This window comes from Rhea americana, unplaced genomic scaffold, assembly GCF_003343005.1.
Source record: "Rhea americana isolate MKP2758 unplaced genomic scaffold, rheAme1 scaffold_155, whole genome shotgun sequence".
In the NCBI taxonomy this organism is placed as follows: domain Eukaryota; kingdom Metazoa; phylum Chordata; class Aves; order Rheiformes; family Rheidae; genus Rhea; species Rhea americana.
Genome location: NW_028185650.1, coordinates 911557 through 926079, shown reverse-complemented (window position 1 = coordinate 926079; position 14523 = coordinate 911557). Strand labels below are relative to the sequence as shown.

General features: G+C 38.6%; 1 protein-coding gene across 2 annotated transcripts; it reads right to left on the bottom strand.

Moving 5' to 3' along the window:
- Positions 1–763: 763 nt before the first annotated feature.
- Positions 764–14517, bottom strand: DCAF4 (DDB1 and CUL4 associated factor 4). Of its 2 annotated transcripts, none has more exons than XM_085299828.1 (14): positions 14390–14517; positions 14117–14231; positions 12420–12514; positions 10568–10725; positions 9042–9124; positions 8841–8943; positions 7732–7875; positions 6991–7040; positions 5664–5743; positions 3908–4003; positions 3698–3795; positions 2769–2945; positions 2115–2229; positions 764–1170 (listed from the first exon to the last, which is right to left on the bottom strand). In XM_085299828.1, exons 2-14 carry the CDS (start codon positions 14224–14226, stop codon positions 977–979), a joined length of 1503 nt encoding a protein of 500 aa, XP_085155954.1. In that variant the 5' UTR covers positions 14227–14231; positions 14390–14517; the 3' UTR covers positions 764–976. The 2 variants fall into 2 exon arrangements, with proteins under 2 accessions (XP_085155954.1, XP_085155953.1); XM_085299827.1 differs by having other exon boundaries at positions 14117–14228.
- Between the last annotated feature and the right edge of the window lie 6 nt (positions 14518–14523).

Below are 14523 nucleotides of genomic sequence, written 5' to 3'. Positions count from 1 at the left end.
TGATTAGTAGGAGTCACAGTAATGAGACTCCAGTAGATGACAATCACTCTGAAATACAAATATTGGCTCCTAACTTCGCAGCTAAGGGTCACATTTGTAGCTGTTTTCAAAAGCCCTGCATCCCAGCAGGTGTGATCTCATCTGAAGGAAGATGGGGTCTCTCCAGGCTCTTGTTCTCTGAGAATCAGCTACAGCTGCATGAATAGGCCTGTCATTCTGGACTACTGCATAGCTGACGACCAAACGCCAAAGCAGGTYGAGACTTGGTTAGGAAGCTCTATGATAAATTAATAGGGACATCCAGCCAGGGTGCTGAACTAGGAATGGGGCTTTGTTCTATATGCAATACCTTTTAGAGGAAAGGGTGTCAGGGCAGTGGCATGTTACCATCATTTGAGATGGTCAAAGTTTAGCAGGGCCCCTCCCAGAGGACTACCAGCAAAAGCTAGGAAAATAGCTTTTACTAGTAGTGGAGACAGCTGCTTCAGGGACCCAGACCAGAGCAAGTCCAAACAAAACCTGAGGACACCTATAATGTCAGCATCTCAGCACTATCTGCTTTGTTCTGCTAATSGATGCTGTGGCACCAGTTGACTTGCTAATGTAGATGTAGCCACAGCTGTCCAATCATACACATTCCTGATTAAACRAGTTTGAGCAGCTTTTTAACAGGAAGTCCAGCTAGTATGAGAGTCAGCACCTCACTGCAAGTTACCAGCTTTTCAAAGCTTACAACTAGATGTCAAAGAGGCAGAATTCTGCCTGAGAAATTAATCAGCATTCTGCTTTTATTTATAATATGTCTGAGATGTATAGAGCAAGGTTTGCTGAACCTGCTGAAGGAGGTTCAGAATTTCATGACTAAAGCAGATGCAACAACAGCATATATTGACTCATTGGCACAGTCATTTAACAATTTAAGCCACCTATAGGATGGTGGCTTTGTATCCCAGGTCTGTCAAGAATAGCAACTGCATCAGTTATAGGAGAAATGGTAGAGATCCTGTTTGACAGCCATGAGCAAGCCAGGAACTCCTCGGCTACCCCCAAGTCTTGAAGAAAACACCACGCTGGGAATGGCATCTTTGGATGATGGATGGGGAGAAGGGATGGTTCTGAGCAGATGGGCATCTTGCAGACTCCAGATTCTGGTGTAGCAATCCTGACCAACTGGAGAGGAAAGGACATCAAAAAATCAACACCACACAATAGGTGTTGTGCAGAACTCTGCAAGATTTTCATCAAAGAAGCAGGAGGTCTATGGTTAAAAAAAAACTGCCCATTCCCACACATACCGAGCAAGCAAAACACCTATTAACATTTTAGGAGACAAACTCTACAATGAATACTGCAAAGGCAGGAAAAACATGCATTTCTTAACAGTCAATAAAAGGAATGATAAATCAGTATTTCAAATGCTTTCCTCATTATCAGGCTCCTAGGCAAAAAAAAAAAAAATATCCATCAAATTAAAAAGAATTTTCATCGTCACTTGTTGAAAAATCCAAAGAGAACAGGTTACTGTGTTCATGGTGACTTTGAAAAACTTGGCTATACCATGAGGATTCAGGAGCTTTGTCTCATTTATAATTGTTCATTTACTTGTAAATGTATAAACAATAATCTCAAATTGAAGCCAAGTATATTCAAAACAAACATGAGTGGTAAAGACAGGGCACAAGGGTAAGTTATGCTTACATGTCAATGCTTCGGTTCATCAGCACACTACCCACTTAAGCATCAAAGAAAAATATACATGGTCTTTTGCCTGTGTATTATGCTATTATTTTAAGATTCCTCTTTCTCTGTTGCTTCTCTAAATATCAAAATCAAGTATTTTCTGCTCTACTCTTGAGACCTGCTGTGGAAAAAGATAACAGCACTTTTACTGGACACAGCAGATAAAGTAGTTGAGAGCCACAGAGGAGTCATTATAGTAAGAGCACATCCATATTTCTTCATTTTCAGTTTATTATGTTTTGTCTAAGGCTAAATTTCTATCTGTTCCAAAGAATCAAGTCTTACAGTTTGCAAAAGCTACATCTAAGAAACACTCCTCAGGCACAAGAAATCAGTGTCAGGCACTGCAAGTACAGGGACAAAAGTCAACTTACCTGCTGTAAGAAGTCCTTCCTCCTCATTTACATGCAAAGGGAGGACAGCATATTCATTGTGATGGCCTTTGTACTGTTTCACACATTTTGCTGTTCTCAGGTCCCACAGCTTTATCTACAAGTTCAAGTAATTTTTTGATCAAAAGAGAGCATTATTAACAAAGCAGAGACCACTTGGCAGTTGGTAAATACATGCACCTGGAAGTAAGGAGCAAGATGGATCAAAATATGGAACTGCCACCCAGTTAGGCAGCCAACAACGTGAATACCCATTGAAAATACTTGTTCCTGGAAAGCATTAAAAAAAAAAAAAAGAAATTGTGCTTAATTTACTAAGTCTGTTGTGAGGTGGAAAAAGAATAGTCTCTCTTACTTTATACCAAAGACTACTAATAGAGCCTCAGACAAATCTTAATTCCTTTGAACTACTGCATTGAATGAAAATCTTTATGCTTTATATTAATCACTTATGCTGGATAAACCTCTTGTCTCAGGCCAACAGTTTAGGAGACAAATGAGCGAGAGAGAGTGCAGAGAACAGCAATTTTCTCCAGAGAATGGGTGTCCTCCCTCAGACCTTGGATAAGAACCTGTCAATGCCCAGTCACCAGAAGGAACAATAACAAGTTCTTTCTAAAAGCCATAAAACGGTACCTTTCCAGCCATATCTGCTGCTATAACATAATGTTCAGCTTGGAGAAGGCGAATAGATGTAACTGCTGAGTCATGGAACAGACGAATTGCTTTCCAGCTTTGGCCCTTTCGGTTGCGTTGACGCACATCAATGCTGAAAATCTCACCTGAACGGCAGCCATTGTACAGCACTGGGGTCTGGAAGAATCCAAGAAAAAGAAGAAATGTGGTACATAAATGAAACAAGAAATGTAGTAACTAAGTTTTACAGACAACAGACATGTCAAGCTTTTGAGGTCTCCCCATTGCAGTTGTCACACAATTTTATTAACATTGGCATTAAGAACAAGAGCTTTCATTACACACTGCAACATTTTTCAGCCAACTCATTAGTTCCATTCAAACTTCAATTATTTAGTTGTAAAAGTTCAGCTTGGTACTTAGTAGGAACTTAATCTAATATAACAGAATCGGAATTGGAATCCTCACCTTCCAGGTTAGCCTCTCCTACTGAGGGTTTGCAAACAAGTCAATTAGTATTTTATAAGGGTGGTCTGCATCTTGCAAAATGGGAACAATACAGAGCGTTAGTGAAATATTTTGAGTTCATCTGGCACAAAACGAACACCTTCTCAAATGTTACAATGCATTCTTACTGTTGCTCTTTACAGTTGTTTCATTTCCTTTTACCTCTCCATATTTAACAAAGTTGTCCCTGTTGCCATGGAGTTTGAAGTCAGGTATTTTTTGTTTGTTTGTTTGTTTGTTTTTTGCTTTTCCATTGTGCACCAGATCATATCAGCATATCAGCTCTGGTGCAGAACAGTTGTCTAACAGTAGCTGTAATCGTAACCTTTTGTATAGTACAATAAGTTCTATTACAAGCAGAACAAATAGCCCATCAACGAGACAGAGCTCTGAAAAAATTAAGGGTATATGTTTCTTTCTACCTGTGTGGCAAACTGTTGTGCTAAGACATCACTACTGGTTCCAAATGTCTGTCGATGCCCTGTCACTACATTGGTCACAAGAACTCGTCGTGTCAGGCCTGAAGAAGACAGATTATGTTCATTTAGCTGTGATGTGAGAAGCAGCTGGGAGATTAAGTGCAAGAAGTCATTCTCCCTGAGATAAAGAGGGTAACTACCCTTGCAGCTCACCTGTACTGAAGCAGTTGTCTGCTTGGGGATTCAGGCACCAAGCACAGGACCAGGCAGTGGATATCTTAAAGCTGCACAGCATTCCAGGTCGATCTCCTAGGAAAGTGGAACAACACATGAAGCATCCATAAAATTGTAAGGACAAGATGATAACTCAGAAAGCTTCTCCTGATCTCCACACCTCTCAACACCGCAATTGGAAGTGGAGACCCATAATGTTACCCAGTCAAGTATCCCTGTGCTACTCAAGAGACAGCACAAAAAGGAACTTCATGATTGTAAACTAAAGTCTTGTAGACTAGACAGATGATCATGATGGACACTAAGATCTTTTCAGTAGTTGGAGGGCTGGCCATGGCAGGGAAGAGAAAAATAACACTTGCCTGACAGCATTAAGTTTGCCATTTTTTCAAGACTATATGGGTTGGAAACAGAAAACATTTTTTTACTCTAGAACCTATCCATTAGCCGAAGCCTACCCTGAAAGTTTTCAGAACAGTGAAGACAAAAGAATTAAGAAGTGGGAAGAGAAATAGAAGAAAAAAAGAAAGGGGTGTAGATAGATTAGAATCATCTCCTTCCTGTTTTTCTTGTCCTGTTTCTGTTTTAGAAGACAGGTCTGAGTAAGTGACAACACCTAGATTTAACTCTTACTCAGATAGTTCCTAAACAGCCAAAGTCTACTTGACGTCATTGACTTCAACGGCATGTCCAACATGCTCACCCTGATGTCTGGCAACACAGGTGACATGTCTAAAACAAACCATGGTGTAAGTTCTACTTAACTCCCCATAACAACTTAGCAATGGTCCCTCATAACAATTCAGAAGAGTGAACTGAGGCATGACATGACACTTAGAAATACCTAAAGCTGTTAACAGGAAATAGTAGACAGGAGTTCGATGGAACTCAGGGCTTCTACGGCACAGGGCTTTAAAATGTTTCACTGAGCAGTAGGGCATGCTGGCCAAGTAGCCCTCTGTCTTCCAAAAGTGACTTGTCCAGCTCATGCTAGTCCTGTGTATCTGTCTTTTAAGCCTCCAGAAATAGCATTAGAAATAATATTAAATGAGTCATAGAGCAATTTTACATTTTTATCTACCGCAGATTTCATCAGGTCACTGGGTTAGAGGACTCTCTACTGTGATAGATGTCAAAACCATGCTAATACAGAAGTATGTACAATGAATACAAAGTTCTGCCCCTAAAAATACCAAACATACAAATACTATAGATTTAAGACTCTAGGATTCTCAAAATCAACCACGTTTATGCACAACTGAGTGTGATGTCCAGTGCCTGAAAGGGAGCTTTGGGCCAAGACATCTACCAACAATTTTTTCATTCGATTAATCCACTGAACACTCTTGAGAAGCTACTACAAGAAAGGATTCTGCAACGATTCTAAATAAGAAAATGATTCTACATAAGAAAATTTGAGTACCTGTTGTTTGCAGGTTCTATAGATTAATTACAGGCTGAGCTACTAACATAAAAATCTCAAATCTCACTTTGTAAGTGAGATGTTCTCATGCGAAAGTCGAAGACTACACCACTGGCAGCTAAAAATAAACTAGTACCATGAATGCTGCTTACTAATTAATTCCTCAGGTCAGTTCTTCGACCCATTCACTTCCATCTCACCAACTACTACAGAAAAAGAATATAAAAGTGATCTCTCCTTCATGCTCTGTTCATACTGTAACTGCTATCGTAAACTAAAAAATGAACAAAAACCCCAACCCCTCCACCCTACCTGGGTTAGAGTTGCTGAACAATGACGCTGGAAGCAGACTGGCACAGCCTGGCGTTTCTGCAATTCCCATAAGACACAGCTTGCTGGACTGAGTTAAGGAAATCAAATGATTTCTGCCTAGAAAGAATTAGGTTGCCTCACGTTTATAGATGGGAAAAGCAAGATTCTAGACACAACAGCAGCTCACAATACTTTCCCTTTTGTAGCATCTTCTGAGACCCATGATGTACTTCACACTTACAATGAAGCCTCAACACTTCCTTTTTTTCATAGGGAAGGGATAGAAAGAACTCCAGTTCTAGTTTGTGTACTTACATTACCCAGAAAGAGAATGCAAGAGGAATACTAAGGCATTTCCTGTTCTTTCTAGGAAAAAGAAGAACAGCCAACCAAAACAAAAACAACAAACAACAAAAAAAAGCATCATGGATCATTCTTCTCATCTTTATGTGCTGATGATGTTAGATTTGTTTTTCAGAGAGATGGGTTGTACAAAGGGGTGCAGGCACATTGAGGAGGCAAGGACCCTCATTTTAAGGTTATGCTGAAACACTTTCTAAACATTACAGCAAGTATGAATAGGATTTTAAACTTGTTTTTCGAGTTCAGTGTGGTAAATCTGTGACACGACTACATGAAAGCCTACGATAATTAAATCAAACAATCCACAACTCACATACAGCTCTGAGCAAGTCTGATGGATTCCTGCCACTTTATGGATCAGTTCTGAATTTCATGGCTTCTCCCAGGAGAAATTACGCACATTTGCATATAACATCCTCACTTTTGATACTTCAGTGGTACATCTGTTGTCTGTCATCTCCCACATTAAACCCTCTTCCTCTCTCCTGTGATTCTTCATCTTCAATCACTGCTTCCTSTACCATAACACTAATCTTCCTTTTCTCTTAAGACAAATTTGTAGAAGATTCACTGAAAGTGGCAGACTGTGATGCCAGTAAATTGCTGCCATTATCAGCCCCTGTTCCCACATCAATACAATGACGAGAAACCTGTCAACCCACTTTCAAAGAGTGGTCATTTTCCATATGGCATCTACACCGTTAATGAAGCAGGAAGTCTCCACAGTAGCAACTGTGGGCTTTTACCAACTATAATATTGGAACAACACTAAATATATCTACACAGCAGCAGCTTACCTGTGTCTCACTAATTCTGCCTTCTTTCAATTTTCATAACTTTCTCTATTTTTCAGGAAAATATTATTTCTGGGAAAAGTATGTGAGATTTCTTCCTGAAAGTTAATGTCTTCTGTGCAGCATGATGCAGACTATTGAAAGTAGATGTTGCATTTTTAAAAGGATATAAAACATGAGAATCTGGATGAGTCAAGGACGCCCAGCACACAGAATTCACCTTCAGACACAAGAAGACATATCATTTTTGTGGTCTCTTGTACAACTCATGAAAGGGTATTTCCATGCAAAGGTGACATGAGATTAAGAGCTGGGCACATACGCTTATCCCACTAACTAGCCCAGTAATGGCACACAAAACATTTTAATTTTAGCTTTATACTCCTCCTAAATGTAGGAAGAGACAGGGCAGCATTCAGAAGCCTGTCCAAATCTGAACTGAGGCAACTGGAGCGTATCCTGTTATTTAAGGCAGCATCCTTAAAAAGGATGTGAACATGCAGAGATTACAGAAGCCTGTTGTAAATATTCTTCCCGTTCAAGAATAAAAATTTTCTCCAAACTTATTTTTACCAAAGCAGCAAACAAATCCTAGTAGTTTCTAGTCTTCAACATTAGTTTTGTCAGCTATTGCCAAATGCAACTCTGCAGTAAGCACGATCCTTCGAAGGTGGTACCTTCCATATAGCTTTCTGTTACATGTGTAGGACAGTGCTCTTGAGAGCTAAGGCTGGTATAGAGAACTATGAGACAAGACTAGTGCAGTTCTGTTTATCAGAACTTCGTACTGCCAGATTCTTCTATTCTCTCCTCCTAACCTACTCCCCAGTCCTCAGGCATTTCTACTTTTGCTTCTTTAAGGACAGCGTCTAGGGAATACAACCAAAGGGAGCAGGAATAGAACACRGTACCTTGCGGTTTGTGAAGTAGAGATTGTCATACATCTCCACAGTGAGAGACTCCTTCCCCAAACCACTGAGATTGATGATACCATATTTACACCCTCCATGTTCTACATCGTTCACAGTGAATATCCGCTCACAAGCGACATCTGCCTGTAAAATAAAAACATTGTCACATTGAAAACTTACCAGAAAAAATAATTTTAGGTAGCTGGATTAGGTCTAAATTGAAGAAATACGTTAATTCTGATCCCTTCACCACCACCCACTTTGTATTCATCTCTAAAACACAGCGGCCACCTTTGTATATACATGCACAGAAAATGCTTTCAGTAAGTTAGAAGTCAGTCCTTTACCAACAAGAAATACTCCTTCCAATTACACCCATTCTGGCCACTTACTCTGGATAATTAGTAAACACAGACTGGTATCTGTGAAGGGCTCAGCACAACAAATTTTAAGTCTTACAAACTATGACATTGGAATTCTCCTACACTGCACAAACCTTCTCCTCTTACTGGATCACACTGCAGTGAAACAGCTGGCATTGCACTTCAATTTTTGTTTTATAACATTAAGTATGCCACCCCCTTCTGGCTTCGGTAACTCATAAAGTGCTCTGTTTACAAGGCTGGAAGCTGGTATATGAGAACTTCCTGCATTTGAAACCTCTCTTGCACACATAGTACCATCAAAAACAGTAGGAACTGCCTGACATCTAGAGAGACTTTAGGGACCAGATTTCTTTACTCCACAAATTCTTCTCTTTCATTTTCTTTGTCTTCCCTTAAGAAAAAAAAAAAAAACACGAAAAACTAATTATCCACTCAACTATCCACTAATTATGACTCTTATGTACTTCTGAAGAGAACAGATTGGTCAGCTCCAAAAAACATTGTCATATCTTTCCTTTTCATCATTTCCCCTTTCTAGGCAAGGAACRGCCTCTTCTTACCTCTTATAAAAATTACTCAGCACAGTTTTTGAGAACTAATACAACCCAAATAATGCATCCTTGAAAGCAGAATCTGAGCTGTGGGATTCAAATACAAGAGCCTGAATTTCCAGTGAAGACAGGCTCCCTTAATCCTAAAGGCTTAGCAGATCTCATAACATACCACAATTATTTTAAAATTGTTGGTTCCAGCGACTGAGGAATCTGGACTGTGAATGTCTATCTTCCTCCTCTGCATGCAGCTTACTTTTAATTCATGGACTAGTCTGTAAAAGGGATGGAAAAAAAAACCAAACTGATGGGAAAAACTGCACTAACTGCAGAACTTGGTAATGCAAACAGAAAAGAATTCAAATCATTTTACCTGCAATAACTTGTGGAGCTGAGCAAACCCAGCTGCCTTTTATGTAACAGCATAGATGAGTTGAGTCCAGCCCTAGCTGTTTTCTAAAAGAGAATAAAATGGAAGCATATTCAGTTATTTGCTTGTTTATGATTCAAAGGCAGTCACAGATCCTTGATATTTAGGATGTTTTGTTAACTTTTCCTCTAGCCTACATTTATATACAAAAATACAAAAAGGTCTGTAAAACACATTCCAGTATCACCTCTGTAGTCTACTAGGGCAAGTATGCAAAAAGGAAGAGAAATATAATCAAGAACAAATTATCTGAGGGAGGCCAGGTGCTCCTAAATACAAAAACTGAAAAAAATCTAGTCACTATTTGTACTTGACATAATCAGCAGTACCACCTAGAGGTGTGACATCACCTTCTGGTTTCACTGCAACACTTTAAATTCTTTATATACAGCAAAACATTCCATCACCACAAGACTGCTACTAACTATGCAGTCTTACTGTGATGAATGGAGAAGCAGTTTAGCACAACACTTCAAAATTTCATGTGAACACTTTAAATACTGAAGACAGCAAATGAAAGAATATTTGGCAGAGTTTGAGTAAAAATTTTTTGATAACGCTCTGACAGAGCAAGCGTTTAAGTCAAAATGTTTACATCTGGGACCCTGATTCAGACATCTGATTTGACAGCCAGATTTTGAGAAAAGGTTTCTGTCCACAGTTCCCATTGAAAACAACCCGGCAAGCAGCTTTTTGAAAACTAAACTAAAGTTGCTCATGGAAACAGCTGAATTAAGGAGACATCTGTAGCATTTTCATAGTGAAGATGGAAGAGCTGAATTGCTGGCTCAAGTCAGAACTGCACTCATTCCAAGCAAGAGCACTTAACACTCGGCATGTTTAAGCTGAGCTACAGCTACTGACTTGTAAAGCTACAAAGCTCTTGGTTTTCAAGTAATTATAAAATACCCTTGTTCAGTATTTTACCCAGACTACTGATATTATTCACCAATATTTACTCTGCTGTAACACTTCATGCCTTAAAGTTTATGCCTGGAAAGTCTATATGCTTTTGATGATAAAGGTAACACCAACTTTGTTTTTTCCTGCCAAAAAATAAGAATTCTTCACAGACTTGCTGTTTCAATAGAACTTCATGAGTACTGTTTCTCAGGGTCCAAGAAGACAATTAATGTGTTTATTAAACATGTAGAAAATCTACAATTAAGACCACACTTTGCAGATTCCAAGCAGGGATTTGAAACCCGGCATCCAATATTCTAAGTGTAATTATTGGACTACCTGCTATTTTGAGCACAGCTCCTGTCTCTTTACAAATTTAGTTTTGGAAATGGCTTGTTTTCATTCCTGTGTAGGACAAACAAGTTCTTCAAGAACTTCAAGGACTCCAAACTCTCAGCAAAAAAGAATTCTCATTTTCCAGCCAGCTTAATTGAAGGAGTTTAGCTTRTGATCTGTCCTGGGTTAGAACACAATGAGGTTTAACTTCAATCTTTTTCAGGCCATACCTTCTTTTGTTTTTCTTCCTCTTCTAAGAGTCTCAGTCTTTTACATTCCATCGCCTTGTACTGAATGCTCTCCTTGGTGAGTGGGTTACAGTTATTATGCCCAGGCAGTAGACGAAAATAGCGGTTCTTTTCCGAGTCATAGTAAAATCCTGGTAGTTCTTAAAGTGGCAAACAACAGGCAAAAGTCATGTGGATAACAAGTTTCTTTGACATTCTTCACAGGAATGTCAAAGGGTTACAAAGCTCAAAGCTCTTGCTCCCAGCAGGTCTCAAGTATGATAAACAGACTGGGAACAGATGACACTGTTACCTCTTATCAAATAACTGCTGACACTTAAAGGAAAGTTTGCAAATGCAGTGTCATTACACAAGTACAGAAGGGATGCCAGCAAGACAATTCAGATAGATCAGAGAAGCGAAGGAAAAGGTTTTTGCTGCAGAACAGAAATGATTGTTCTTCATAAATCAGTCATGAGGGGACATTGTTGCTTAAAAAGACTAGTTAGGGAAGTCTCAAGTGAGATAATTGGCAGCTAAGCATCATCCAAATGGAAATAAAGTGATTCACTTCCCAGAACATGCCACCTTTTCCTGAATACATTTGACAGATTTAGATACAAGCAAGAGTACATTTTGACAATATACAGATGCTCATTCAACAGATGGATTGAGAAGAGAGAAGCATTCAATTTTAGTCCTTCATTATCTGGGTAAATTCACACTAGACAGGCGAAACACTTCTGACAGATTCATAATGGCAGATTGCCTCAAGGTAAAGGATTTTATTTGAAAAAGGTGAAAGTTAACATCTTCACCTCATTTCAAGAGTTTGTATTTAAACCTTTTGCTATTACTAAAAATTGAATTGTAAACAGCAGCAAAACCAGATTACTTTAAATACATCTCCTTGTCAACATTTTTCAGGTTTGGCTTGGCAACAAACAGCCAAGATTTATTCAGGTCAAAAAAGTGTAGAGTTAGTGCATCCATCAATAAGGTTGTTAACACTGCAAGCATTCAGTGTATTTAAACCGATTATACAGCAACAAATGCTTTGCAGGATACATATTTCTAAAAGGCTTAAGTATGAATGGGTTGATACATAAGAGGGTCAGTTTAAACTCTTTCTGTTGTTAAGATATTATACAGTTAGTACTGTTTCAGGACTTTCCCACTTCAGAGAAACATATGTTACTCCAAGCTAAGTTTTATTAGCGATGTACATACGAGCCTGGAAACTGGAATGCAAAAGGGGTATCTTCCTCAATAGTATAATTACTGTATTAAGTTCTCTGGCTGCCTCCCTGATTAATGAACAAATAGACCATTTAGCCATCAGAAAATACCTCTTACAGATAAGAAAATGCATTGAAGGAATAGACACGAATTTATATTTTTTCTAAAGTTGTGGGTAGCTGAGTTTTAAAAAGGTTGAATATTGGACACAGGTTGTAATTTTTGTATGTTCTCTTATTTTCTTTGCTTATTAGCAGGTTTTGGTGAAAGATCTATTTTATAACATCTCCAGCTCATATGAGAAAAGAAACAAAAGTTATTTTCTTCCCAAAGACAGGTTTATAGAGAGAAAGAGAATCCTATTTCTTCAAGCTAATCAGCTTGGCTAAGCACACAAGTTTTCAAACATGACAAAGGCTTGTAGGCTTTAAAGTATATTTGTCCCCACCTACTATACCTTTTTAGATCATCCAATATCACTTTCATCTACAAACTTTTCCATTTATATCCTTCCTTTAACACCATAATATTAACACTCCTATTACTCCTTTTTCTTTTTCTTCACACAATTAGCATATAGACACTCATTTTTTCACCAGTAAACGTGGTCTCTTACCTGGTGCTACAGAGTTCTGGGTTAAACTGGAATAAGGATTTTCACTGTTGCTGGGGCCTGCAGTCACTGGGGACTGTGTCGTCTCCTGTTCAAGTCTAAAAGATAGTATTGCCTTCAAGACAGGCTCACAACTGTCCTATAAACCTTTACTGCAAAGGCTCTTGAAAGCAGTTTGCTATCATGTTAATGAGTGCAATTTCGCAGGACTGTCATAAGTATACTGTGTGAATCAGCATACACTAAACTATAAAAAAGAAACAGCAAAAACGTTTAGCCTAACAACCTCTTAAGAACATTAGAGACATCAACATCTTAAGAGTCTTTATTATTTGCTAAAATATTGGAGGTGGATTCTGATTATACACCCGCCTTTAACACTTCAGCAAAACATTAATTCTTGGCATTTTACTAGCTCCTCTTGTATTACAAAACAAAACAAAGACTTGTAAACACGGGAACTCTTTACAGCAGAAAGTGAGACAGCATATACAGAATCTTGCTGTCAGGTAAAAAATATTTTGCTATCATCTTTGAGACACAAATCTTGCTGATGAGGTTCTAAAAGAAGGAAGCTAAACAAAAATTCAAAGGAAAAGTTTGAGTAAAAAAACCCTCTCTACTTTTGTCCTCATTACTGCAGTTGATTCTAGGTAACTGCAGCTTATTTCTTTTTGAAATCATTAGAATAAATACATTCAATACTGATGAACAAAATTTGATTTGGATGTTTTCTGAGTCACTTGTACAATTCTCACTTATCAAGACAGTTCTTATTACATGGCATCTTATAAGCATTAGGTCAGGATGCCTTACATGATTTGCAATTTATTAAAAACAAAATAACACATCTAGTTCTAATGCAGGCTCTATAACTGACTCATTATAGAAGCTTAAAGTAGTTAAAGAACATAATAATTCAATAGGAAAAAAAATCCCACCAGATCAGAATACTTAAAGTTTTTTAATAAAATCATTTTTAATCTATATTCACTGAATTAGAGCCTGTTCATATTTCTAATTTTTCTTACAAAAAGAGTTGCTCCATTAGCACTCTATCTCACTCTCTCACACACACACACAAAAAAATGCCTAGGGAACTAAAGCAGGACTAATAGCCCATACTACTCCTGTAAGAGAGACCAACATAGAAAAGSAGGAGTTCTAAAGTTCAAGATGCACTTTTAGAAAAAAAGTCATTTTTCAAGGCAGTGAATTATTCCTAAGACCCTCTTTGTTACAGTTACCTGATCTGCTAGATATAGCAAGAACACCTACTCTACTGTACATTATTAAAGTATTTTTAAACATTTAGAGACACTTTTAATGTGTCTCTAAATGACAGCTTTTACAGTAATAGACACTGAAGGCTAAAACGAATRTGTGGGGAAGTACTTCATTTTTCTTCCCTGAACTACCTTTGCATATTGATGAAGAGCTTACAAAACAAGATCAGGCAAATGCAAGAGGATTAGTTCAAAGAAACACTGAACCAAAATACAGTTGTGAGCATCTGATGAATTTCTAAAGTTCAGTGTAATTCCACTCCTAACAGGAACATTTCTGATGACAGATACGATAACAAAAATACTACCCTCTCGATTTTTAGGTGACAACCACCACATCTCTGGACAGCTACCAGCAAATTTAATCACATCTAGCAGCTTAACCTACCTTAAATACGAATAGCATATACTTGCCTTTCTGCATAGTCACTGTGATTGGTTCTTCTGTACCGACAGTGATGGTAACTTCGTTTGCGATTGCTCCATCCATGCTTTTCTTTACCTCTCCAGTAATTTCTCTTCATGCCTGCTTCCRAAACAAAAATACCTATTTTAATTCTATTCACCTGCAAGCGCCCAGCACACTAGTCCCTTAACACTGTTTTCTTTTTCTCCAGCCAGATTTCAGATAGCTTCGTCGCAGCCCAGTGACCACAATAAAGCAGGACATAAAAGAAAATAACTTACTTTTAAAGGAGAGAAATAACCGCGCGCCACGAGCGGGGCGGCCGGCGGCAGCCGCCGCAGGAGGCCTCCGCCCCCGCGGCCTTCGGGGCGCCGCGGCCCGGGCCGCCCGCACTACGGCCGCTTCCTCCGGCCTC

What these genes read in the sequence shown, in the direction of transcription:
- DCAF4 (XM_085299828.1), bottom strand. Translation starts at nt 14,226, where the DNA reads ATGAAGAGAAATTACTGGAGAGGTAAAGAAAAGCATGGATGGAGCAAT. An exon ending in CCAGAACTCTGTAGCACCAG is followed by an intron (nt 10,726 to 12,419) that starts GTAAGAGACCAC and finishes TGCCACTTTAAG; the next exon opens with AACTACCAGGATTTTACTAT. An exon ending in ACAATTTTAAAATAATTGTG is followed by an intron (nt 7,876 to 8,840) that starts GTATGTTATGAG and finishes TTTATTTTACAG; the next exon opens with GCAGATGTCGCTTGTGAGCG.